Genomic DNA, 25,147 nt, shown 5'->3' with positions numbered 1-25,147 from the left:
AACTTTTCTTCTTTTAATAAGATTTTTATTCCGTCGTTCCAGGAGGAAGTCAAGGTCGAAGATACGAGACAGGAATCATCCAACACAGATACTCCGGCGGTAGCCGAAGAGGCCACGACGCCCACTGATGGTAACACAACACCGATCAGTCCAGAATCCGCCACATCTCCCGACAGCAAGGATGCCAAGAAGAAGGACAAGGTCTGTGTGAACAGATAAAGTTACACCGGGAACTTTGAAAAGCTACGAAAAGAAAAGAGAATGAAACAAAGTTGGGAAATAAATGTTAGGGGTTTTTGCGAAAAGTCAAGAAATCGTTTATTATGTATAATTTTTTTTTTTTTATTTTCTTACAGATACGACCAACAATTCTTTTTAAGCTTTAGATAAATTAGATGGAACACAAATATTTTTTGTTAATACGTGTATTTTTTTTTTTTTTTTTATCAATTTACTGAAGATTAATTTATCCGAATTGGTGCAGAGAAAATTATGAAATCTTTGTTCGAAAAACATGGAAAAGTCGAGGAATTTCGCGATGGAAATTTAGTGGCCATTCTGACTATTGGGTTATAACGCTGAGAAAATCTTCCAAGTTATATATTACAGTTTGAATTTACAATTACGATGAGTTTGCCTAAATACTACACGTTAAGTTTGAAACCGTTCGGAAGTTTGAGAACGATCTCTCTGCGTCTGCAATGTATATAAAGCAAAGTTTTCACTGACAAGATGAGATCTTCTTCTTTTTTCTTTTTTTTTCTTTTGTTGTTGTTACAAGTATATACGAACGTTTTTAAACTTTGGTAATTTCCGGTCTGAAAATTGTATAGATACGCATTTATGACTCTAAAATAAGGCCCTTCGTGGAAAAATTGATGACTTTCACAATCACATAGGAGAAAATTGTTTGAAACTTGATTTTGGAAAGTTTGAAAAACGCATTGTTTCTTTTTTTCCATGAAAATTGAATCAATTCTGATCGTATCTCCGTTGTTGTTGAAAATTTTCTAACATCCTTGTCTCTCCGTTTTACAACTTTAATTACAGAAGAAGAAGTGGTCCTTGAGGTCGCTCAGCTTCGGCAAGAAGGACAGGAGCAAGACTGCACGCGAAGACGCCCCAAAGAACGGTGATGTCACCAAAGAAGAACCACTTGCCGAGGTAAGTAATATTACGCATCTTGTTTCGCAATTTTTTACCCCGTTAAACTTAAGTTGTCGAATTCTCTTGTCGACAATCCGTGGGTGTCAATTTTTATTTACTGTTTATAAAAAGCAAAAAAAAAGAAAAAACCTTTTCCGATACGACAACTGCACCAAATATAAGTTTGTCTTTGGAAATATGCTGCTAGGAGCGCAAACAAGAAACGATCGAGCATTTTTTTTTTCTTATCCCATTGTTGTCTCTTGTCATTCGCAGGGATTCTCCTGATATTCGAATAATTTCTCTCATCTCCACCCGCCTCTCTTTCTTCTTCATAAAATACCTTCTATTACATTACATGTATATGTACGTATAAGCGCGAGAATCGTGTATAATATTAAAGTCAGTCAAGGATCCAAGGCAGGCAGGCAGGCAGAGATCCTTGAGGAAGAAAACGTACGCTTGAATCCTGGGCGTATATTCTACCGCGGCTCTGCCTGCTGCCCGTTCGCTAATTAGAAATTATCCTTTCACTTGGCCTGGGCTGCGCTCGCAGCACGGTTAGAATCGAGCCTCGGGACTGCCTCCCGTTATTAAGGATCAATTTCTACTCTGCTCAGCCTTTCTGCCGGCCTGGACTTTCGGATTGAAGATTAATGCTCATAAAAAATATATTAGCCATCGAATGAAAACACCAGTTAGGATATACAATGATTGATTAATCGACGTTGTTCCGATCGACGATTATCTCGACACAGACAAGGATTCTTTTTTCTTTTCTTGTCTTTTTTTTTTTTTTATTTTGCTATATTTGCGTTTCTTTTAACGCTGGTTGTTCGAACACAAATATTAGTAACTTGTGAGATTAGATTACCTGCCGTAAGTTTTTATCCGTCGCATCGAAAATTGTTCGATAATATTCACGCAGGACGCTCTTCGACATCGATTATTCGCTGCGTAAGTACGCTATTCGAAAATTCTGAATCAGCCTCGTTCCTAGGGCTTTCCCCTAGCACGGTTCAACGGTCCATACTTCCCGGATATTCAGCCACAAAACCCGTAAAAAGGCATAAATTGTCGGTGTCACGGGTCGGAAGTCTTTCTGTATGTACGATGGGTTTTACAACGGAGGGGGGGGGGGGGGAGAATTTTAAAAGTAAATGTAGGTACCTACCTGTCGTTGTTCGGCGTTGAAAGAAGTCACCCGATGAAAATGGGTCTGCGTTACTTGCACATACCGGGAATAATATTATGAATTTGGTTTAAGGAACAGAGTTGTTATTTTTGTCTTATAGATATACGTGTATATATATATATATATATATTTTTTTTTTATTTACCTTGGAAAGAGTAAATTTCAATAAGAACGAAAGATGAACTCAAACTGACCTTACGTTTGAGTGAAATTCGAGTGCAAGTAATTAACCGTGAACTGGAATTGCAAACGTGCGAGTATGATAATTGCTGCAGGTTCGCTGACTCTGAGAGTTAGTCATTTGCTCGCTCGTTTGTTTCTTCTTTTTTTTTGTTTTTTTCTTTGGTTTGTCCGTATCGGATACAACGCTTTTTACAAACTACACGCAAGCGCGTTCGGAATACACCGGTTAGGTTGACAAAGGGGAATTTACCGCTATTCCTCTCCACACGGTTGAAGCTAGAAAGATACAGGCAGGTATGACCACCACGACCACCGCCACCACCTCCGGACTTGACGTTACACGAGAACTCGCGTTAAGAACGAGATCCAGACGCTGCTGACCTTAACCGTATAATCGTTATACCCGGTAGTCGTGGTCTCGGTCTTGCATCTTTGGTGATGACATCTGATCCTCGACGATCATCAATCTCGAGGTTCTCTCGAAATTTATTACACGGAACGATGCGTGAAGATTGTTTTTTTTTTTTTTTTATTTATTTTTATTTGTGTTTTTTTTTTTTTTTTATAATTCTTATTGAATTATTTTTGGCTTCTTTCTCGCTCCCTTAAATTCCAGAAACGTGTTTTGACTTGCGCGGGTTCGAAATCTTAAATAGTCGAACGTTATGTTGACCGATACATCGAATCTCCTACCTTAGTCAAAATTATATTGAAAATACCGTAAATGGTTTGAATTGCGAATCGGGAAGTGTGAATTTTGAAAAAATCCACCAAAAATTGTCTTATAATATTTGCATAAAAGTCTATGAGGTTGAAGTTGGTAACGTTACTTTAACGATTTATGTTTAGGAAAATCGTTACTTCGCAACTTGAGGACTGTCTGAAATTCAGCTAGACAATTATAACAAAGAAAACATGTTCGTATTCATATTTTGAAAAGCCAATTCCTTGGAAGTCGTTCGAAAATTGTACAAAGATTGATTCCATGACGTTTCTTAACCCTTCAGGACATGGGTTATGAGATTTTCTCTCATGCTCAACGTAGATCTCAAATATCTTTTAAAATTCAAATGGAAAGACTACTTGAAAATTTTTGTATCTTCCTATAATTTAGTTTTCTGGATACACATTCACTAAAAACTGTTTTTTTTTAAATCAAAATTGTGAAAAAAAATAATTTTTTGGAGAACATGAGATTTTGTCTCATGGCCAGAGTATTAAAGGGTGAGAGATTTTAGCTTTCGTTTCTTTTCGGCCTAGTTCGGGTCGTTCCGTAGTATGCTTCCGCCATACTTGTTTACATGATACATATACCTAAAGAATAATTGTGCAATGTTGTGCTGTGTTATCTGCTTTTAAAAATGTAAAATTTATTATTTAATTGTTGATATTCATTAAATGAATATTATTAAGAGGACTGTTAATCTTAAAAAATAAAATAACTACTACTTTTAATTTCAAGTAACACAACAAAATGATAATTATTAATAATATTTGTTTCTATTATTTTTTTTTTAATTGATATTACTTTAATAATAAATTTGAGCAATTATTTTACCTTAAAAAACATTGAAAATTATAAATAAATGATATTTTCTTAAGAAAGCTGTATTTAAAATATACTGAGCGCATGCGCAGAAGCCATGAGATTTTTTCTCATGGCCAGAGTAAATAATGGCAGTCAAAACACCCATGTCCTGAAGGGTTAACGTTAACGTCACTAACTTCAACGTGGTAAAAATCTAGGGTACGTTGAATTGAAGAACCTGTGCAGTATAAAAATTCTCTCAACTTCTCATTTCGGGGGTTCGTTCGATTTTCGTTTCCGCGATTCACCGGCGATGAGAACGACGTCAACGACGACGATGCAACCGGTAATGAACCGGTTTTCGTTTCTCTCTCTCTTTCTCTCTCTTTTTATCCTCCCCCCTCTTCTCTCTTTCCTTCTTTTCTCGAAAGGCGCAACAGCAACAGCAGCAGCAGTCCTGCCGCACACGGTTTAGTTTCGGCCTGGTTTTCTGGTTCATATACTCAATGACGTAACGACGAGGCGCTGCTGCACCGAAGAGTCGGACGCGACCCTACGCAACCGATCACTTCGTTCATATATACCGGTCTAACCGGTCTTTCATCTCGGCTGTAAAAGAAGCTTACTCAGTTTCGCCCGATTGGGCATCAGCTTTTTGTCGAAATACTTTTTTAATTGGTATAACAATACACTGTAAAAAATTTGCGGTGTAAACAAGCTCGGAGTTGTTGTTTAGGAATATCGGTGTCACAAACAACACCAATAAAGTGTATGAAAAACTCCGGCGATGTTGTTGTAATTAAAAATGGTGTTATCTTAACTAAATCAACACCATCTGCAGTGTTTAACTCATACTGACACCTTTTGGTGCAATTTGAATGACTAAGGTGTTGATTCAGCCTCTTCAGAAGTTAGTAAACAAGCTCGGTGTTATTGGCTGGGAATTTCGGTGTCACAAATAACACCAATAAAGTTTATGAAATACTCCGGCAATGTTGTTGAGATTAAAAATGATGTCATCTTACGTGAATCAACACCATCTGCAGTTTTTTACTCAAACAGACACCTTTCGGTGCAATTTGAATGATCAAGGTGTTGATTTACCCTCTTCAGAAGTTAGTATATCTTCAAAATAAAAATTCCCATAGTCACAATGAGCCTCGTCTGTGGTACGAGGTATACTCACTGTCTAGATGTCCGAAATCTTCGTACATAACTTGAGAATTATATTCAATGATTATATCTCACCGTGCGCGAGATTACTCGGGAAAAAAATAGTCCGCCCTAACACGATAAAATTAAATAAAAACAAACAAATTACAATTCGAATTTGATCCAATAAGATTATATCAGATTATACGCATGTATGTATAAATTAGTATATATTATATGGGCAACATTTATTCGTTAATTCAAGAATTTAGCACTATATGGTGTCGAAAATGACGAGTTGCGTGTGTTTAACAAGCTGACCGTGAGCCAGCCCTCGATCTTCCCTATCACACTGCAGGTTCCGAGTTGACGGGAAAAAAAATATTAATATCCAATTCGAATTTCGAACTACAAATTCAGATTCGTGATTGATGTATCGAAAGTCCTTGGATACCATATTACATGAAGATAAAATGATTTTCTTTTATTTTGAACCACTATAATGGATCCACCATTATAAATTTGGGAATTCTGACCTTGGATTTGTTATCGGTGACCTAAAAAACCTCCGACTACTAATTTCTACCAAAATCCGAATATTTTTAGATTTTATTCCACCATATTGGATTCGCCATTTCAGATTTTGCAAATCTGATCCCATATTCGTGATCAACGACCCCAGAAATCTCATGGTACCAATTTTCATTCAAATCCGTTGATCCATTCTCAAGATATTTTTATTTTATTTTTCGGAGATTTGATGTTCGAATAATTCAAAAAGTACTGAACCGATCAAAGCAAAAATCTACTCAGTTCTAAGTTTTGAAAAGCCGCGTCGATTGAGACCAAAATCATTGAAATGCAGTGCCTCGTTTTTGAGATATCGTGGGACAAAAAAATTGATCACACACGTATATACATACACACATACACACACACAGTCGTCCGTCCGAAAGCGGTCGGAGATGATTCTCTAGATCTTGAAACGTCAAGATTTAGTGAACACCTAACTTTTCATTTTCGGGGTGATTACAATAATTTCCTTTTTTCTCCGAAAACGGAGAAACGGGAAGTTAAAAAGCACCAAATAGTGCTGCTTCCAAACCGAAATGCAGTCTATAGAAGTTTTATAGAAGTTCACACCGTCGATTGTTTACAATGTGTTGGTTTGACGGCGATGGTGTCAACCTCAAAATCCAAGTCTGTCACAGAATTACGTATACACCGACATAGTGTTGCATTGACACCGACACAATGTTGAATTGACACCAATGGTGTCATTCTGATGTCGAAAGCTCTTACGCGTACAAGTTTTAACATGCCGCAAGTCCTTAGCCCGCAGTCAGAAAAACTCAGTTTCCTCCACGCGCGCTTACAAGCAGTCGCTTCGCATTTCAGGTAAAACGTGTCGTCTGCCTCGTGTATGGTTCTAGTTATGTCGGAATCAGATTTTGTTAATGTTTTTACCGTGACTTTGCTTAATATGGATGGCCCTGAAATGGAAAATGTGTTGATCAATAGTGCACAGCAAGCAGCAAATGTGCAGGATGCACCGGATAGTGGTGACATTATTACCGGGACATCTTTCCAGTTGCGAAAGGGACGATACAACGGGGAGACTAAATGGATAAAAGTGCTCACTCCCAATGGCAAGCCCTTGGAATAGAATGATTTTATTATTGCAGGTAAGTGTTAATAAATAATATTTTCCAATAAATCGTTAAATGCTATTTTCTGTTCATCTAACACTATTTGGTGTTCTTTGAATAGTATCTAGGGTTCTTTCAACGCTATATGGTGTTATTTTAAACCATTTGGTGCTGACTTGTATAATTGAGTACGAACCGAGCATTATCATTTCATTCCGCGTACTGAATTACCAAAACGCTCGGTGTACACTAACCTATCTCCATTTGGTGAATTTATTGGAAATAAATTATTAAATTGGAATAAAATACTGCCACATTCTAGTCGGCATTAGCTTTGAAAAAAATTTTGAATTAACATATTTTACCTATATATAAGTGAAACTCTAGCCCGATATTTTTTACAGGATCATATACAGTAGCGAATTGTTTATGTGTTAATAAAACTATCTAGCATTTACTGATTTAAATTTCAGGAAATATTCTATGACCCTGAAGGCCGGTCAGGTTACATCTCCTGGAGACTGTGCACCCGCAATAGACGTCGTCAGGTGCTGAGTAAAGAAGTTAAAATTGAGCAGAAAGAAAACGTTCAACCCCCAAAAATGTGTACCCTCACAATGAGGAAAGTGCGCAAGGACAGTTGATCTTCCTCCGCAATGCCTGTCCTAAGACACAAAAGAAAGAAATTTTATTGGCTCAGGCGGAGGCAAATTTGATAGGTATGACAATTTTATATTTGAATTTTTGTTAGCGAGAAGCGATTTTCAATTTAATCCATCCGATAGAATATTCGTGGTGAAAAAAGTAGTTTCTGGATTTCTTTATAAAGTCGGATTTTCAATTGCAACCCATATTGATGAACAGACGGATCTACCCGTATTTCAGGTCATCACTCATATCTTTGTGCATCGCAATGTACCATTCGTTATTTGTACCAAATGTAAAACGAAATATTTTAGTGACGAGTACCATGCTTTTGTAGTCGAACCCGAAATTATAAAGACCTATAGTTTAATCGATCTCAATCTGTTGGATCATAAGTATGCCTATGAATTTCATCAAAGTTATCACAAAACTACCACGTTCGTAGTGCCGAAATGTCATATTTTTTAAACGTACCAATATGCTACTATTTTCATCATTATCATAATTATAATCTATATGTATATTGTACTATTAGTTTTTACGTCTTTTCGTGTCACTCAATTCATATGTTCATATAAATGCATACCGTATTGAAAAGTTCCTATCCCGCAGAACGGAAAGTACAAACAATAATGATTAATTATTATTTAGCCAATTTGTTGTTAAAGAGAAAATAAGTTTTGTACTATTGATATTAAATATATAATATGTAAGATTATTCTAAGGTTCATGTGATTATATATATGTATATATGTATAAGCAAAAATAAGTTTATATATGTATATATTTGAAAGCACATGTATGGTGTTTACCTATATAACAGAAATTACATATTGACTTGGATTATCTTATGAATCACTGTATTTTATTTTTAAACCCTACCTCATGTGTCATATATGCATATACCTATATTCATACAAGAAAAAAAAGAGTCGGTTTGCCAATTCTCTGGTGTTATTACCATGGTGTCAATTTTTTGGAGTTGTTCTCAGGGTGTAAGTTCTATAGTGCTATATTGCGGATGTCAATTTTCTGGTGTTATCAACTGGGTGTCAGTTTTTTGGTGTTATTGCCAGGGTGTTAATCCGCTGGTGTTCATTCGCAAGGTGCTTATTCAGTGGTGTGGATTCTTATGGTGTCCATTTCAATGTTGTTATTTCGCAGGGTTCAAATTCCTTGGTGCTGATTTTTATGGTGTCATAATTGTCTGGGCGTCAATACTCTGGTGTTATTCTGAAGGTGTCAGGTTTCGGGTGTTACTGCAATCGGTGTTACTTCGGAACACCGAACTTTTAACACCGTCTGTTAACACCAAGCATGCACACCAGCGGAGTGGACTTTTCGGGACTACGCGTGGTGTTAAAATGGTGTTGATTTTGACACCAAATTTTTTACAGTGTAACGATCTCCTTCTTTTTCACACACTTTCGAAGAATTCCCTTGGAACATTTCTCGACGACGAATAACTAATGTAATTTACGAGTTTCCTGCGTCGTAGATAAGAATTTTACAGCAAGAGAATTTCTGCAGTTCTTTCTTACCGTTGATTCGGAATTCGCTCATCATTTCGTCAGGGTTGTATGGTTTTTATTTCAAGTTTTGAAAAAGTAAAAGAAAAATGAAATGGAATTGATTGAAAAAAAAAAAAAGAAAATAACGACGATGTTGACGAATGTGCAACATCGCGTATTCGCGTCGTAATTTCCCAGCTCATTTTGCAATTCCGAACGATGCAGAAACGTATTTATTGCCACTCTGTCTGCCTCGCCTTGCAAAATTCCTCGCAGCTACAGTCGCGGATGAGCGAGCTTGGCGGAACCCGGTTCAACGTTGGATGTGGGACGAAATGCAGGAGTGTGACTCCGACAACGGGGCATCGTGTCCTACGGTAGTAAAGTCACGGGTCATCACGTTCCGTATGGTCTCTTGTACTCCTATGCACAACCAGTGGAGAGAACCATATGGCGCAGGTGTTTGTCGCCCTCTTATATCCGTGCCTGTCAATTTGTCGGATATGCCCTGCATTAGGCAGAAGCACGATTGATTTCGTATACGATCCGATCGCTTGGAACGAGGAAACTGAATCTCTGGTGATTGAAAGCTTTAAAGGTACTAACTACTCGCATCGCGGGTTCAAGGAAACGTTGAAATATTTGGCTGGCATGTTCCAGAGGACAAAGGCTCGAGCATCTCGTCATGGATGAGGCTACTTTTAATGGTATTCGGGGGGTGAAGATGAAATTACTAACGTTGAATTTTTCTTATCCACGGAATCGTTTCCATCTTCGATGTACTCTTTTAAGGATGTATTGGATAAATGATCCTTAATCTCGGTGTCTTTTCAACCATCGCTTCACCTGAATCCCAGTGTATATAGAACAATATACGTAATTACCGACTGATCAGTCTCGAGGGTAGAAGTAAGAGAATGAGAGAACGAGGGATCCGGAGGAGTTAAGGAGCGGATGAAATCTGGCAGTCGGCCAGTTGGGAGTGTTCCTGATGCTCGACGACGAAAAGACCGAGTATATACAGAGAACAACCCGTCTCTGATATCGACACGCGGCGGCTGCTTTTCGAGATTTGAAGTGGAGAAAATCGTTCCTTTGACGCGCCGGTTACAAGTGGATTAAACGAATTATCTCCCCGATTTCATCCGGCGGTTTCTCCGCCGCGTCGATGTTACGCAAAGCAAACGATCGCCGTCTCTCACCCTTCTTCGTCTTCGTGTGTTAACCACATACTATCCAGATGTGAATCGCGGTATTTGTAGACGTAGATCCCTTCGATATTAACCGCATTCGGTAGCGTACTTTAACGATTTATCTTTACAGGGTGCGTTGGCGGGTGCGAACTACCCCAATGGCGTGAATTTATCACCTTTGAAAGTATCGTCTCTGGTTATCTACCCTCTTCTTTTTTTATCGTCCTTGTTTCACGCGCGCAAATGCTGTCGGTTATATTTTATTTCGCAGAATTTATTTTACAGTAACGTGTTTTCAAAGTTCGTTGTTGAAGTTACTTATCAAAAAAAAGATAACAAGAAACAATTCGGTACTTTCGCTTCTAAGTCGCGTTGCCCAGAGTGATCTTCGTAGTTCGATATTCACTGCTTGGAGATATTGGGTGTGATTTCACACGATTGAGATTTCGCACAGAAGGGATAGAACCCTAATTCAATTGAAACCGACCCTTCGTAGTACAGCGTAAAATTTGCACGCGAGAAATCACGAGGAAAAGGGGAACGTTGTGCAACGCGCGTTAGCCTTCGGCGTCAATTTGTGGCGAGATTTTAATCGGCGTTGTGGAAATATAGTTTGGACTCGACTGTGTCGGTTAAATAAAAATGAAGAAAAATGAGCAATCGTGTAAATTGTGTTCAAGGTATCTGTAGCATGGATTTACGTTTTACCGAAATCTTTGGGGAAAGTCTTTGAAAAAATGAACTTGCAATTTTTTCTGTGTTTTGCAAATTTTTATCACCTGATTTTAGCCAAAAACAACATTGTCGGTTCAGGAATCTTTATTTATTTACCACGATCTGCGTTCTTTTTTCCTCTGTTTATCTCTAAATCGAATCCGTGACCGTCGTTACCTTTCTCCTGCTAACATGTCATCACTACGCGGTGTGATAATTGAGGCGGAAATACGTCGGTCTAGATTATCGGAAACCAGTTTCCGAGCAGCGGTACCACCGGTAATATCCTCCGAGTGGGCTTGCTTTCATTCGACAACCCTTTCCTCCTTGTCTTTTATACGTGCACTTCTCCCGGATGAGCCGTCGCACAGAGAGACAGAGAGACAGAGAGAAAGAGAGAGAGATGGACGCGCGGTGACAAAAGTACGCTGCAAAATCGATCCCCTCATACATCCGAGCTAGGGAAACTATTCCGGAAATTGCGGACCGAGATGTGTATTCGTTGGATGTGAAGGTGTATCTGATTCCGGGGCGAGTAATTGGAAAAGAGATTTTCAACGGTGTGTATTTTTGGTTTCCTTTCACCGCGATAACTGCCCTCCTCCCCCCCCCCCCCCCCCCCTCCCCCCTCTCCCATCAAACGCGGAAAGGAGTTACTAATTGGCAGTCCAATTCTTGGCTGATTCTCGGAGACTCGTTGGAATCCTTTTTGCAATTTTCTTCATTGATGAAAATTTTTTTATAATTTTTAGTCTGGTGCAAATTTTAATTTACGAACCGAGGGTTTTCCTTTGGATAATAATGAAATTACCTGCAGCCACGCGGCTAAAACGTTTTGCTACTTTATTTTCGAGCTATATGGACAGTGTAGGTAAACTCGGCGAATATTCAACTTCCGCAAACCGCGAAGAAAGAGCAACTTCACCGTCATTTTTCACTCTCTTAATCTTTCGGACACTTTGACTTGATCTTCTGTTTCTTCTTTCTTTCTTTCTTTCTTTCTTTACTTCCGGCAAAGAACACTTATCGGTGAAAGGGGTAGGTTGTAAAATTTATAACACTACAGATGAATTGACGGTTAAATTTTATCGTTCTGTTTTTCCTCACGGTGTTTTGGTAATCGTTACAATACCGAACGCCAACTTTTCTGATTTTATTATATTCGAAACGCGTGCCTGTGTAGGAGTCGTTTGTCGGAACGTTTCAGCAAAGAAAAATAGTGCAATTAATAAGGAGAGATTTATAGTTTCCCCTTTTCATTTCAACAACCCCCTCGTTGATGTATAATGTACATATTCTTGAAACTTTTCCCCATCTCTGACCAACAACAACAACAACAATAACCACCGCTTGTCATGAAATTTTTCCGAGATTTCCTTTCCGTTATTTCCCCGTCGTTCAATTAATCTAGGAAAATCACTTCGTTACCGGCAGGTTGAAATTTGTTCGATTTTACCGCCCCTCAGAAGGACGAATCATTCTTTTCGCAACTTAGTTTACGCCATTCCGCTTAAGTCCGGTCTCTTTCATCACAGTTCGCTGACCAATCGACTCCTTTTTCAAATTCAACCGAAACACGCGCCCGCTAAGCCGTATCTCTCGAATTCGCGGTTTGCACGATCCAGCCGTCGTCTGCTGCTTTTTTCTCTCTCTCTCTCTTCCTTCCCTCGCTCTCTCTTTATCCTTGTCCTTCTCGGTTTGGGCGTTGACGAGTATCGAGCGTCGGGACGCCGGGACGCCGGGACGCGCCAGCTGTAACCATGGCGACCGACGAACTCGCGGGGTTTTCGCACGCTCCCGACTTGCGACGGATTTGAACAAACCTACGGGACGATCAAGGTCCGGATATTTTTATCCCTTTGAAAAATTAAATCGTTTTTTACGATTTTTCAACACTTTGAGGTACAGAAATAGTAACCAGAAATTTTTAGGAATTTTTCAGCAATATTAGACATTAATAATTTTTCTTACCCAAGTCGTAACTTCATTTCTTATAGAACCTATCTTAACACTCGTCACTCGAGCATTCTAAATGTCATCATATACGTTATGCGAAACATTTTACAAGTTTTCTATTTTTTTTTTTTTTTTTATTGTACTTCATTTTGTGAACAGTCGAACAGTTTCTTTTACACGATTTTATACGAGGTTCGAGTTGATAAACTGGTTATTGAACTGATCGTTCGTTCGTTTGTATCCGTTACCGTTTCTCCCGTCTGCATCGTTGCAGAATGATGTAGAATTAGAAGAATATATATACGTATAAGATGGCGCGTATGTATTCATGGTAGAAGAAGAAGAAGAAGAAAAAGGAGAGCCAAAATTACAGCGATTTGTTGCAAGAATGTGAGGAGGGAGTCAGAGTCCCTGCGGAAAAGCGGATGAGGAGGAGAGAAAGGGACGAGCCCCGGGATTCTCTCACCCACTTTGCGAAACGACGTTTCATAATTATTGTCGCTCTCCTCTGTGCAAAGAGAGGGGGTATAAATAAGGGTGAGACACGCCGTTATTGAGATTCTTTTCAACCGAATAATCTTCAGTCACGCTGCTGCTGCTGCTGCTGCTGGTGCTAGTGCGTGTATAAAGAGACAGTGGGAGAGAAAGATAGTGACCCGCGAAGAGGCAAAATTAAGGGGATGATTTTTCTTTTCCTCGATTATAGCAACACATCTCGAATGACCGAGTCCGCAGTCTCGGGGTTTGATTTTGCGAGTGATTCTTATGGTTGGATTCATTTTTATTACGTCTTCTTATTCGTTTAAAGAATTTCACGCGGTCGTTGGCTTACGGATTTTGTTTTTTTTTTTTTTTTTTTTTTTTTTTTTTTCGGAATACGCGTTACGTGCATTGTAACTTTTACCCTCGTCCAGGCTTCGAATGAACGGATCAGAGAGAAGCCCGCAGGAGCCGGAACGAATATCTTACCTTACTTTAGTTTACTTTAATTACGATTAAACAACCAGACGCCGCAGGAAGTCCGCGTCCCCAGACTCGGGGGGTAATGAGATATGCCGGAGGCGGCTCTCTCTCTCTCTCTCTCTCTCTCTCTCTCTCTCTCTCTCTCTCTCTCTCTCTCTCTCTCTCTCTCTCTCTCTCTCTCTCTCTCTCTCTCTCTCTCTCTCTCTCTCTCTCTCTCTCTCTCTCTCTCTTTTTTTTTAATACGAGTATGGAGTAACGGCACAAAGTTGAAATTGCAACCAGGATATAGAAACATATCGAGGTTGAACAACCTCTCGCGTTTTATCATACGTGTATCTATAATGTGCACGTGTAAGGCGAACTCCGTTCCGCACAAACACGTATTCCGGTGCTCTGTGCATATTGATGGGAAAGAAAACATATACGTAGATATACATATTTACAGTTTTCGTAGCACGTGCCTGTATATAATATACGTGTTTTATACACGCATACATGCATTAGGAAAATTATCCTCGCGTTTTTGCTGTATATGCATTAAAGAAGAACGTGTATATACAGAGTGATAAATCACGGTATATCTTTTTGAAGAGTCCGGAGAGTGAGAAATGTTACAACCATATATCCATAGATTTTTTTCACGTTGCTGCGCGAAGAGAGAGAGAGAGAGAGAGAATCGTTTAAGGATATTAATTTCGCAAGCAATATCTTGCGAGTGGGCAATATTTCACGTAGACGCCGATACGATGCGAAGGGGGAGAAACCCGCAAAGTCTTTTTTTTTTTTCATACGCGTTTAACGGTTGACAAATATTTGAAAAACGGTAGCGATGTATCGCATGTGTAAATATAACGACACGTATGTACGGGATGAATGTAAAGGATTTTTTAAGGACTGGCTCGAAGGACGTGAACCGAATCTCAAGTGTTTCGGAACAGGGGGGGGGGAGGGGGGGAGGTTCCACTCTTATATTCGGGAGGAGAGCGAGAGAGACTCGACCCCATAACTCAACGAGAGTCGAACGCACTCGAGACTCGCGGAAGAACGAGGGGAGGGGGGGGGGGGGAGACAAAGCGACCGTCTCTTTTGATAAATCGATGTCACTTTATATCTCCCCTTCACCCTCCTCCCCCTGTTGTCTCGCTCTCATCCTCTACAGTTTTCATTGGGTTTACCACCGCAGATACATCCCGTGCATCAAACGCGACTTTTCAAGGGGACCGGAAATTCCTTCGGATAAAAATCTTATACCGGGTTTAGGAAAGATCCGCGGCTAAACTATGACACTCTTGTACTTGTCGGCGATATTCGTCGGACGAGTAGCCGGTTGTGAAAGAAGCCTTCTGGAGTAGGCTGCTGGACTTACTGATCGTAAACGACACCCGCATCTTATGGTTGTTAACCTATGTTCGAAATACTCTTCAAGTGCTGTACAATCAAATACACCGTGAACGGAGTGTGCCTCCCTTCTCGTCACGTTTGTAGTTCGGGGCTTGTTTTTTTTTCCTTTTTTTTCTATTTGGTAGCACGGTGAAAGTCACGGATCCGTAATATGATTCAGTAAAGGGACGTAGTGGTGACGACGTCGTTGGTGCAGTGGATATATATTTATTGGAATTTGGTGAGAGCCTTTCATTCAAGCCAGTTAGGACAAGTTGAATAATTGCGTTGAATAATTTTCCGAGGAGATATTTACTTGGAAATTAATCAGAGATCGCCAAACTTGAAGACGATAGCTTGACTTACTTTTACTATATGATTTCTACGTACCCAAACGAGCTGTTCCGAATTTCCTATACAAGTTCATCGACTTCTCACTGACTTCCAAATGATTTACAATGCCGCGGGATCGCTCGAGTTACACTATTTTTCAAACCGTTCCTCGATATTTTTTAAATTGTTTGGGTTTTTTCAACCAAAGAAAAGGCGCGAAACCGCACTTTTTAATTAGTAATCCACCCGCGCCAGACGACTGGAGTGGTTTGTTTTAACCTCGCTCACTTGGCTCTTGTCTTTTTGGTACAGCAACGAGCTAAGATCGCAACGTCTAAGGAGCGAAACCCAGCCAAGGGGCAATTCTGTTATATCTACATATTATATGTACATATATATATGTGTGTGTGTGCGCACACACCTACTATAGAAGGTAGTTTCGAAGCGGACGTGCGTGACTATGCGTACATAGTATGGCAGGCGTACTCCTCCACCTCGTGCTTTGCCCCGACGAGACGAGTGGTGGAGATTGTCTGATGACGCCGCGATGCGTCGCCTCTGCGAGGAGGCTCCTCGCATCTCATATCATCACCCCCTCTTTTATTAGTATAGCTGCATGTGTGAAAACAATATTAAAAAAATGAAAAAAAAAGAAATTGAATAAAAACGACGTACCTACGACGCAGGTAGGTATGTACATTATTCCTCTGTACGCGACAGAGAAAAGGGGACTCGACTTCCACTTGATTCTTCAGAGAGAGAAAGAGAGAGAGGAGAGAGAACTTGTCGCTACCGACACGATATCCCTTGGCTAAAAATAGTACCTGAAAGTATAAGTGCTTTTTTTTCTTCTCAAATTGATTTTGAAGCAACATGGAAGAAAATTATCGGTAATTAATGCTGCGATTAGAGGTGTGAAGAGAAAGAAAACACCTGTTTGCAAAGTTGAAAATTTGGCTTGTGATCGGAAAAATTGAGTCTTCGTTAACTTTCGAGTCGTTCTGCGAAGACTTGATAAGTTAAACCCGATAATTCAATATGCAAATCTTACCTACTGTAAAAAATTTCTGAATTCAAGTTTAGAATTTATCTTTGAATTTAGCGAGAGAAGAACGTACGTAACATATATAATCGGCAATAGAAGTGAAGATTTCAGGAAGATGATTAGAAACGTCGGGTGGAAACGAGTTTCGAACAGCGTTTTAAAGTTGGAGAATCATGTCGAAGACACGGAGAAAGAGAGAGATCTGTTCAATCTTCAGCTGGTAAAACGTCGACGGGGAGGTTAATGTCTCCGAAATTAGTCTTGGCAGATGCTGCCTTCGTCGGGTGCTTTCCAAAGCACACAACAAACGCGGCGGCTGTGCCGGCGTAGCCGCAATACCGAACGTAATATGTACCAGCTATCGGGAACTCGACGTTTTCCGTTCAAGGGAGTTTGTCCGTCCGTCCGTCTTTGCGCTTGAGGGAAGTTGGATAACCGGTGATTGAATTTCCTTCGACGCATTTACTCCACAGCTGTTACGTACCTAAATCCGTATATAACACGGACTCATTTTCTATGGTAACGGTTGAATTTCCATAATGTACTTACTTACGTACCTTGGAACGTTATTTTCAATCGCAGCTGTCGCCGCGGCTCTTTTATCTATCTCATTTTTCTTCCTCTTCGCCCTTCGCGAATACTTCTTTCTATGTAACTTATATTATACTCGTATACTCGTATTGCGATGCGAAATATTGCTGAGAAGGTTTTGTGTCTGGACTGATTCGAACTTTCGAATTCGGGGTGATAGCTGGTCAGGGAATTTTTGGGAACCCGGATATCTCCTGGAATTCTCAAATGTCTGAGGTTTTTGCAAATACAAATACGTTCTACAATTTTTTAATAGTTTTAGATAAATTAGATGGAGTACAAATTTTTTTTCTCACCGTTGCCGGAAAGTTCTTCTCAAACTTTGAATCGACTGGATGATACGGTGTGACCCGAGTGACGGTTCGTAATTTCATCGAAAAAAAAGAAAAATAGACATTGTATGGAAAATGCGTATAGTTTTATCAATTTGCTGTAATCAATTTATCAGAATTGGATAAAAAAAGAAAAATGGGGAAAGTTATGAAATTTTTATGACGAAAAGTGGGAAAAGTCTGAAAATTTCGTGAGGGAAAGTTTTTGAATTTTCCTGGTTCACTCTATCGTACGGTATGATACACAATTTTTATCACACTCTCAGGTATGCAACTTTCTCCTCGATGCACTTTATATACATTCTAACCTATGCGGAGGGATCAATGGTCGTCGAGGTGTGCGGTGCAGATAATAATATTACACGTTAGGCTTGCAGCCAGGTTTTGCTATACCTGCACACACTCCGGATATAGGTGCAACGAGCAAACGATTGTGTGTAACATGCGTCGCGATTATCGAGGAGAAGAATAAAAGGCGATAGGAATGCGCGTGCTTGAACCTCGTCGTCGTTGTCGTCGCCCTCTTCTTCTTCTTCTTCTTCTTCTTCTTCGCCAGGATACTCGTCTTTCGCATTCCTCAAGTGCCGATGCCAATTCCGTAGAAGACAATGAGCGATCGAAGCGAATACGACGCGGACGCCGCGTATTTACCAAACTGAAACGTCGTATACCCGATAGCTAATTACTGGTACGAGAGAGCTCACACTATGATTCTTGTCTCGTCGCATCGAGGACAAAATCGTACAGACACTCAGCTCGAAAATTAGATTTTACGAAATTCTCCGTTTTGCGTCTGATCTGATTGTGAGCGGATTTTCAAAAAATGTCGTAAAATTTAGCAGACTCGTGTAACAAAAAAAAAAAAAAAAAGTCTGATTTACGGAGTGTGGTTACCGAGATACCAAAAATACGGGTTTCAAAAAAAAAAAAAAAAAACGGCGTTGGCAGCATTTTCAATATCAGACATATCGTGATGATATGATCTGGATATTTTTTTTTTTTTTTTTTTTCTTTTACGCAGCGGAACATATTTGCAAAAATAGAAAATCTGTTATCCGGCAAAATTCTCTTGTTGTCGTTATTTTTATACTTTTTTTTTTTTTTCTCATCTCCAGATTCGAGTAAAGTAAAAAGTGAAAACGAAAATAAATTTCAACGCGACGTATAAAAAAAAAAAAAATCTGTTGTCTCAGATGGATATTTTCATGTTGCAGGGTGAAATTACTTTTTACGGAACAGGTCGAGAGTGGCGAATAAAATTGTATTCAAGATGTATTTTGCGTAGAAAATATTACACGAGCTTTTGCAGCTGCTTGATTTCCTACCACGTCGCTTTCACGTGAAACAAATTTGCTATATAGCTGCGGACTTTGGTTGGGGATTATTGCGTTGTTGGAGAAGGGCCGAATAATGCAGCTGAGCGCGTGTGCGAGTAATTTGAAACGTCCGGATCGATCCCCCCCCCTCACCTTACCAGGATTTCGGTTTTAGCAAACTTTTCTTCCTTGTAAATACGTGACGTAGTAGTAGTAGTAGTGGTGGTTTATATATACGTCTACACGTGTCGTTTTTCGGTGCTGCTGGCTGGGTATAAAATGCATCTCCGTTTCTCTCTGGGTTTCATAAAATAATCAACCACGTTTTTAGCAACACAGATTCAAGATTTTGCTAAACATGGATCTTATACTCACGGTGAGTCATCGATTTTTTTTTTTAATATTTCGTCAACTAGTTTTTTTCTTTTTTGTTTTCTTCTTATTCGTCCAATCAACTTCGTATAAAAAGAAAAAAAGGAGTATTTTGATTTCATCGATTATGGTTTTTGGTATTTTAGAAGTATAATTTGGTCTGATGTGGGGGGGGATATTAAATTCAAAAATATAATTGCGTTGCAAGTTTTTGACTCCAGAAGTTGACTGTCATTCTAATAGAGTTTCGAAAGTTGAACAAATCGTTTTGTACAATAATTCGATTTATTAATTTCTAATTGAAATCTATCATACAAGTTATTTGTAGCTGTATTGTTATATGTGTTGACGTGTTGTATTAGCGTGGGATTCTGTTTTTTTTTTTTTTTTTCACCTGAATTAAATTACTGCGAAACTTTTATCTATATATATATATATATATATATATATATATATATATATATATATATATATATATATATGATATATTCACGGTAGTTTCAATTTCTAAATTCGAACGACACAGATTGGGAAAATGTGTCACGTTGAATCGTATCGTACTTTTCCATCCGTCGAGTAAAAAAGGGGGTAGCAGGCGTAAATAAAGAAGGATGAAACTTGATTAATAACGGTCTGCGATGTATCTTGTACACGACTAAAGCTCATGCCTACCGGATTGCGCTGAGCGACTTGCATAGAGATCGAGGCGGGGCAAAGCGGATAGAAAACCGAACAATAGATTTTTCCTGCAGGGGATTTTACACACACGCGAGATTTTCCAGACGAGAGACTCACGCGTTTGTGTGATTTAGAATCTTGCAGAGCTTCGGACGGACGTGAGGAGCAGCAGAATCGCTTCTACTTACACTTACTCTTCTTCTCTCTTCGCATTATCTCCACGTCTAATTTCAAGAATAGAATTGTCGAGGTCGTTCCACGCCGCCTAGGTTGCGTTTCTTTTCTTTTCTTTTTCCTTCGTTTTCTTTTTCTCTTTTCTCTTTTCTCTCCCCTATACTTTCTTTTTTACTTGTGGTAGATCTCTCGCGGTCCAGGAAGCAATGTCGACTTCGTCTTCGGCTTCGTCTTCGACTTCTTCTTGTTCTTGTTCTTGTTCTTCTTCTTCTTCTCGTCTCTTTCCTCTTCGTCTTCGTTGTTTGACCCCCGCCTCGCTTGGTTCCTTTGGCCAATGGTACATCGAGCCGTGGGACGATTTTCACCGTCTCTCTATATAACTTGGTGGTCAAACCCGGACGACGTTGAGTCAGTGCACTGTGTTTGGTACGAGCGGTCCGTGCGTCGAGGTATATTTTTTTTTAACAGTTTCGCAACGTTTTCAATTTTACCATGAATATTAAAAAGATTGACTAAATTCAATATACGTATAGTAATCGATCCGAACATTTCAGCTCGTCGAGGTTTTACACGCGTCGTTCAAGTTTTACGTCTACGATAATAATAATAAGTATAAATAATAATGACGGTAATATCGATGAATTTGTGCGACTTTGTCACGAAGTGCTGATGCAGGTGTAGAATCAAATCAACGAAAATATTCAAGATAATCGTGGCTTAAAAAAAAGGTGATTCCAAGAATTTTGAAAAATAACGCCATCTCGCAAGATTTTTTCTCACAATCCAGGTTAAAATGAACAACGATTCAATGATTATTAAATTCGTCGGGATATTTTTTTTCTTTTGTAGAGACAGTGTAGTACGTTTACATTTATCTGTTAGTTAATGATTCGGTTGGTTTTTCTTTTTTTCTTTTTTTTTTTGCAACGCGGCGTGTAAAACCTCGAGATTCTGGTCTTAATACCAACCCTGCAAAAGATGTAGAATAAAAAGAAACGCTAACGTCATTTGGATCGATTAATTGTACGCAGCTGGGCCGAAATCGGATCGATTCGAAATTCGCCCGCGTGGTCGAACGAAGCAAGCCAATCGATAGAGTATAAAATCGAGGGCGAACAAGCAGCATCGGGTGTTCTTCGATATTATCAAGATGGAGTCCGTCCTTAAGGTAGGCCGGACGATTAGCGGCGGCGTGTGTCGCGCCGCAGGGGCAATGGCTCGTGGTGCTCGTCGTATTTTGGCCTCGGTCCCGCTGCTAGGGTTAGCAGCCCCTGTTAATCCTCACGAACCTGCACCTGCGAATGAAACCTCCACAACCACCACCACCACCACGGTACGATACCTGAACACAAAGTCTTTCCCTTTCACAGGCTCTGTGATAACGACGAGTATTCTTCGCGTCTTTATCGATATTCGCTTATCTCGTTAGTTTTTGCATATTTATCGTACTTGAAGACGATGCGATAGTTTTTGAAGTAACGCCGATTTGGCAAAGTTTTTGGTTGCGGTTGAGAATCAACGTGTTTTTTGTTTTTTGTTTTTTTATTTACTTTATTACTATTATTTTTCATTCACACAGAACAAATCAGTTTCAATGAATTTGTGAAAAATAGTTTAACCGACAAAATAAACCGTTGTTGAGTGAAATCGAACGAGTATATTGGATTTGAGATGAAAAATCCACATGAAAACTTCAGTGTTCGACTATCTCGTAATGAAATTGACGAAAAAGTATTGAATTTTGACTCACCGATTTACCTAACCGCATTTGCGGTAATATCTAGTGAAATTGACTGTGAAAATTTTCTGATTCTTCGGTAGTTAATTTTTTACATCCATTCTATTTTATTTATTTATTTATTTTTTTTTTTACGGTAAATTTAAAAGTGTACAAAACTAACGATTAAATAAAGAATGAAAGACACGCGTGACAGTTCTTGAATTTTCTTTACCTAAAATACTAACTTGCGCTAATTATACTCCACATCTATCTGTAGAATGTTGCTTTTTGACTGTGTTATAATCCTTGAAGAAAATGTTGCTCCAACCGTGCATGTTTTACGTACGATTTGTCCCTGAATTACTCATTTTATATAAATTTAATAATCGTCCTATTTATAGAATACGTGAATCATCGCGACGCTTCGCTGCGTTGACTCCCGCATTCCATTTCTATTTCCTTCGCGAAATGTTGGAAAAATACCGACTCGTTGTCCCGCGACTTGTCTTACGAGTTGAGATAATTTTGGCACGAACCGCATCGCGACAACGCGACGCATCTTTGTTGAAGATGAGTTAACTCGTGACGAGACGGTATTTTTAAATACTCCGCAGGATACCGCAAAGATGTCAAATATTGCTTGAAATTTACACCGGATATTATTTCACTGACACAAGTACGCGGTGCAGAAAATATCGGGATCCGATGCTTTTCGCTGTGCAATGTTTGGTACTTTAGTAAAAACAGTTTTTGTTCACTTCCGAGTTGTTATCTGTAATAGGATAAGAATAAACATTGTGTCAAACGATCAGGATTCTAATTAAAACTGCTTAATTTTCCACTTTTGTTTTAGATTCGTTCATTTCCATTTTTATTTTCTTATACCTGCCTTTATAAGGATACGCGTGATATTCGGCAATGAGATTTTGACATCTGACTCATGATTGTCTCCCGAAACACGTCGGCGTGTACGATTTTGGATTGTATAAGCAAAATCCACGTCATCATTCAAGTTGGAGGCGTGTACGAGTTTTTTCTTTTTTTTTTTTTTTTCTATAGATAGAAGCAAATTTTGATTCTTTTTTTTTTTCGTTGCTCTTCCCGTTTTCTCGTTGTTCTTGGGCGTCGCTTACACGCGAAATTGTCATCTCGTTGCCGATAATTTTTCCGTCGCCGGTGTCTAGCCTCGGTAAGACGATCACACTCGTTAAGTTTAAGCACGAGGACCGAGGAGCAACGGCTAGTGTAAAAATAGCGTGGAAAGTTCGCGAGTAAAAGCATCGAGACTACAGAGAGTGTGTTGCGAGTCCACCTCGTGAAGCTTTTCGTGAACTCTCTCTCTCTCTCGCTCCTTCCTAATGCCAAACTCGAGCTGAAATAGACTCGGCACCATACGTGGTGTAGCGATATCCATGGGGTAATATTCGGGGTGATGCCCGTTGCTCTCCTTTGTCATTAATATGAACGAAAATAGTGTGTAGCCCCAACGGGCGTAAAGGCTCTAGATGTCGGTATGACGGGGAATGAACGGAAGTGGAATTTTTATCGTCCTCCCTATAACGGAACGGATAACTCTCGGAAAACGTTCTCTATCCGCCCACACGATTCTCTGTTTAAAATTTTTAAATTAATGCATTTCCTGGCGCGGAGCAACGATCAAAATAACTTTGGGGGGGGGGGGGGGGGGGGCAAAAAAGAAAAGTCTATACTAAAACTGGCAAAAGCTTACAGAAGGTGGCGAAAAACTGTTGGAAAAAAAAAGAAGAAAACAAAAAGGAGTAGACGGAAATAAATGAGAAAATTGCCGTTCGTGATGATATTGTAGAGGAAAAAACTATTCGTTGTTTCTTTGTTTTTTTTTATGTTTTTTATTTTTTATTTTAATGGAACAATTAAAAACAAAAAGAAACACATCAATTCCAAATCTACTTCATGTAACACGTGTTTTAGTTGATTAATTTCCCCGGATTGTTATCGCGTATCCATATAACCATTAATTTTCCGTCTTTAACGGTGCGTGGGGTGCGATATGGCGAATAGGGAAACAGTGTCTATGCGTCGTCAGCTAGAGAAGATTTCCCTTGATCCGGTGGTTAAATATTAAGGCAGACGTTAGTTGGTAGGATAATTAATCGTTGGAGTGTTAGGAGGGATTTCTGCACAGAAGATCTTGATGAAGTAACGACCGTTTCGACTATGACTATGACGAAAGCGACACGTGGCGTAAAACTTTATTTCATTACCGATAAGACACGCCTCGGTTCAAGCTAAATATTGCGTGCCGCACGATTCGGTGGGAGAATTTTTCTTTTTTCTTTTTCTTTTCCTTACCCACCAGATATAAAAGCTTTTGCCTGTTATATTATACCCTTTCACGCTTATATGGCATTCAATCAACCCCTCGTCGATTAAGCATGATTTAACGATTACGAAACTTCGGGAAATAACGTGGAAAGAAGAAAAGAAAGGAAAGTAGCAGAGGAGGAATAAAATCGATCAAGTCCGGTATTCGGGTGAACTTGTATACGTTTCTGAAAAAGCCTGATTTATGGAAGAATGTTAAAATTTACTAGATATTTCAATTCTGTACAGTCTGAATTATCGCTGCTGATCGACACGTTTATTACTAATTGGATCTTTAATTGGTGCAGATTAGAATTTGTCATTAAGTTTCTTAAAGTAAGCTTTTTTCGTATCGTATATTGAACGGAAAATTTGACATTGACGTTACAAGGTAACATTCCGTGAAAATTGAGAAACATTCGTCTCTTATTGTAAAATCATTTAGCGAGCTGCGCTGGGTAATGCCAAATGTTTCAACTCTTTGCTAATTTCGTTTACGTAATTCTATTATCACTTTGTTTACGTGCTAAAGGCACGTCTGTTACGTAACCGTCGTGCAAGCTCATAACAATGTTATTTTCACATATTTTCATTGAAATTTAATCGTACTATTCGCACATCTGCAGAATATTTATATACTTATTGTTAGACATACCTTACATGTATATATATATAGTATATGCTTGAAACAACAAACGTTGCGGCATGTTTGCAGTCCGTTGAAGCTTGCTGAAATGTTTCTTTGTGACAAGGAATTTTACTACACAACCGTGGCATTAAGGCAGATATGTACACGTGCGTCTATATATAGATGTATACACAAGTCGAGTTTGCCGCAGCTTCGGCACATCTTAGAAAAACTGGCTAATTATTTTTACCATTTGTAATCTGTTTGTAGATTTCTACGATGATGGGAAATTTGAAAGAAAGTTGGTACAAGGTGTGACCCAATTCTTCAGAAATCAGGCGTGATAACCATACATGTTTGTTTAGTTGAGTTACGTGTAGATACATTTCTTTCTTTTTTT

At 39.2% G+C, this 25,147-nt stretch overlaps 1 protein-coding gene across 4 annotated transcripts in view; it reads left to right on the top strand.

Moving 5' to 3' along the window:
- The window catches only part of LOC124301127 (A-kinase anchor protein 200-like), a 108,271-nt gene that overhangs the window by 73,567 nt on the left and 9,557 nt on the right, over positions 1–25,147 (top strand). For all 4 annotated transcript variants that reach the window (XM_046755850.1, XM_046755851.1, XM_046755849.1 and 1 more), the window contains 2 exons: positions 43–201; positions 1,051–1,164. In XM_046755850.1, the coding sequence (XP_046611806.1) occupies positions 43–201; positions 1,051–1,164 (273 nt within the window). The remainder of the gene's footprint in view (positions 1–42; positions 202–1,050; positions 1,165–25,147) is intronic.

The sequence above is a fragment of the Neodiprion virginianus genome, chromosome 3, assembly GCF_021901495.1.
Source record: "Neodiprion virginianus isolate iyNeoVirg1 chromosome 3, iyNeoVirg1.1, whole genome shotgun sequence".
Lineage (NCBI taxonomy): Eukaryota > Metazoa > Arthropoda > Insecta > Hymenoptera > Diprionidae > Neodiprion > Neodiprion virginianus.
The sequence above is the reverse complement of the archived record's forward strand: the minus strand, read 5'-3'. Positions and strand labels throughout refer to the sequence as shown.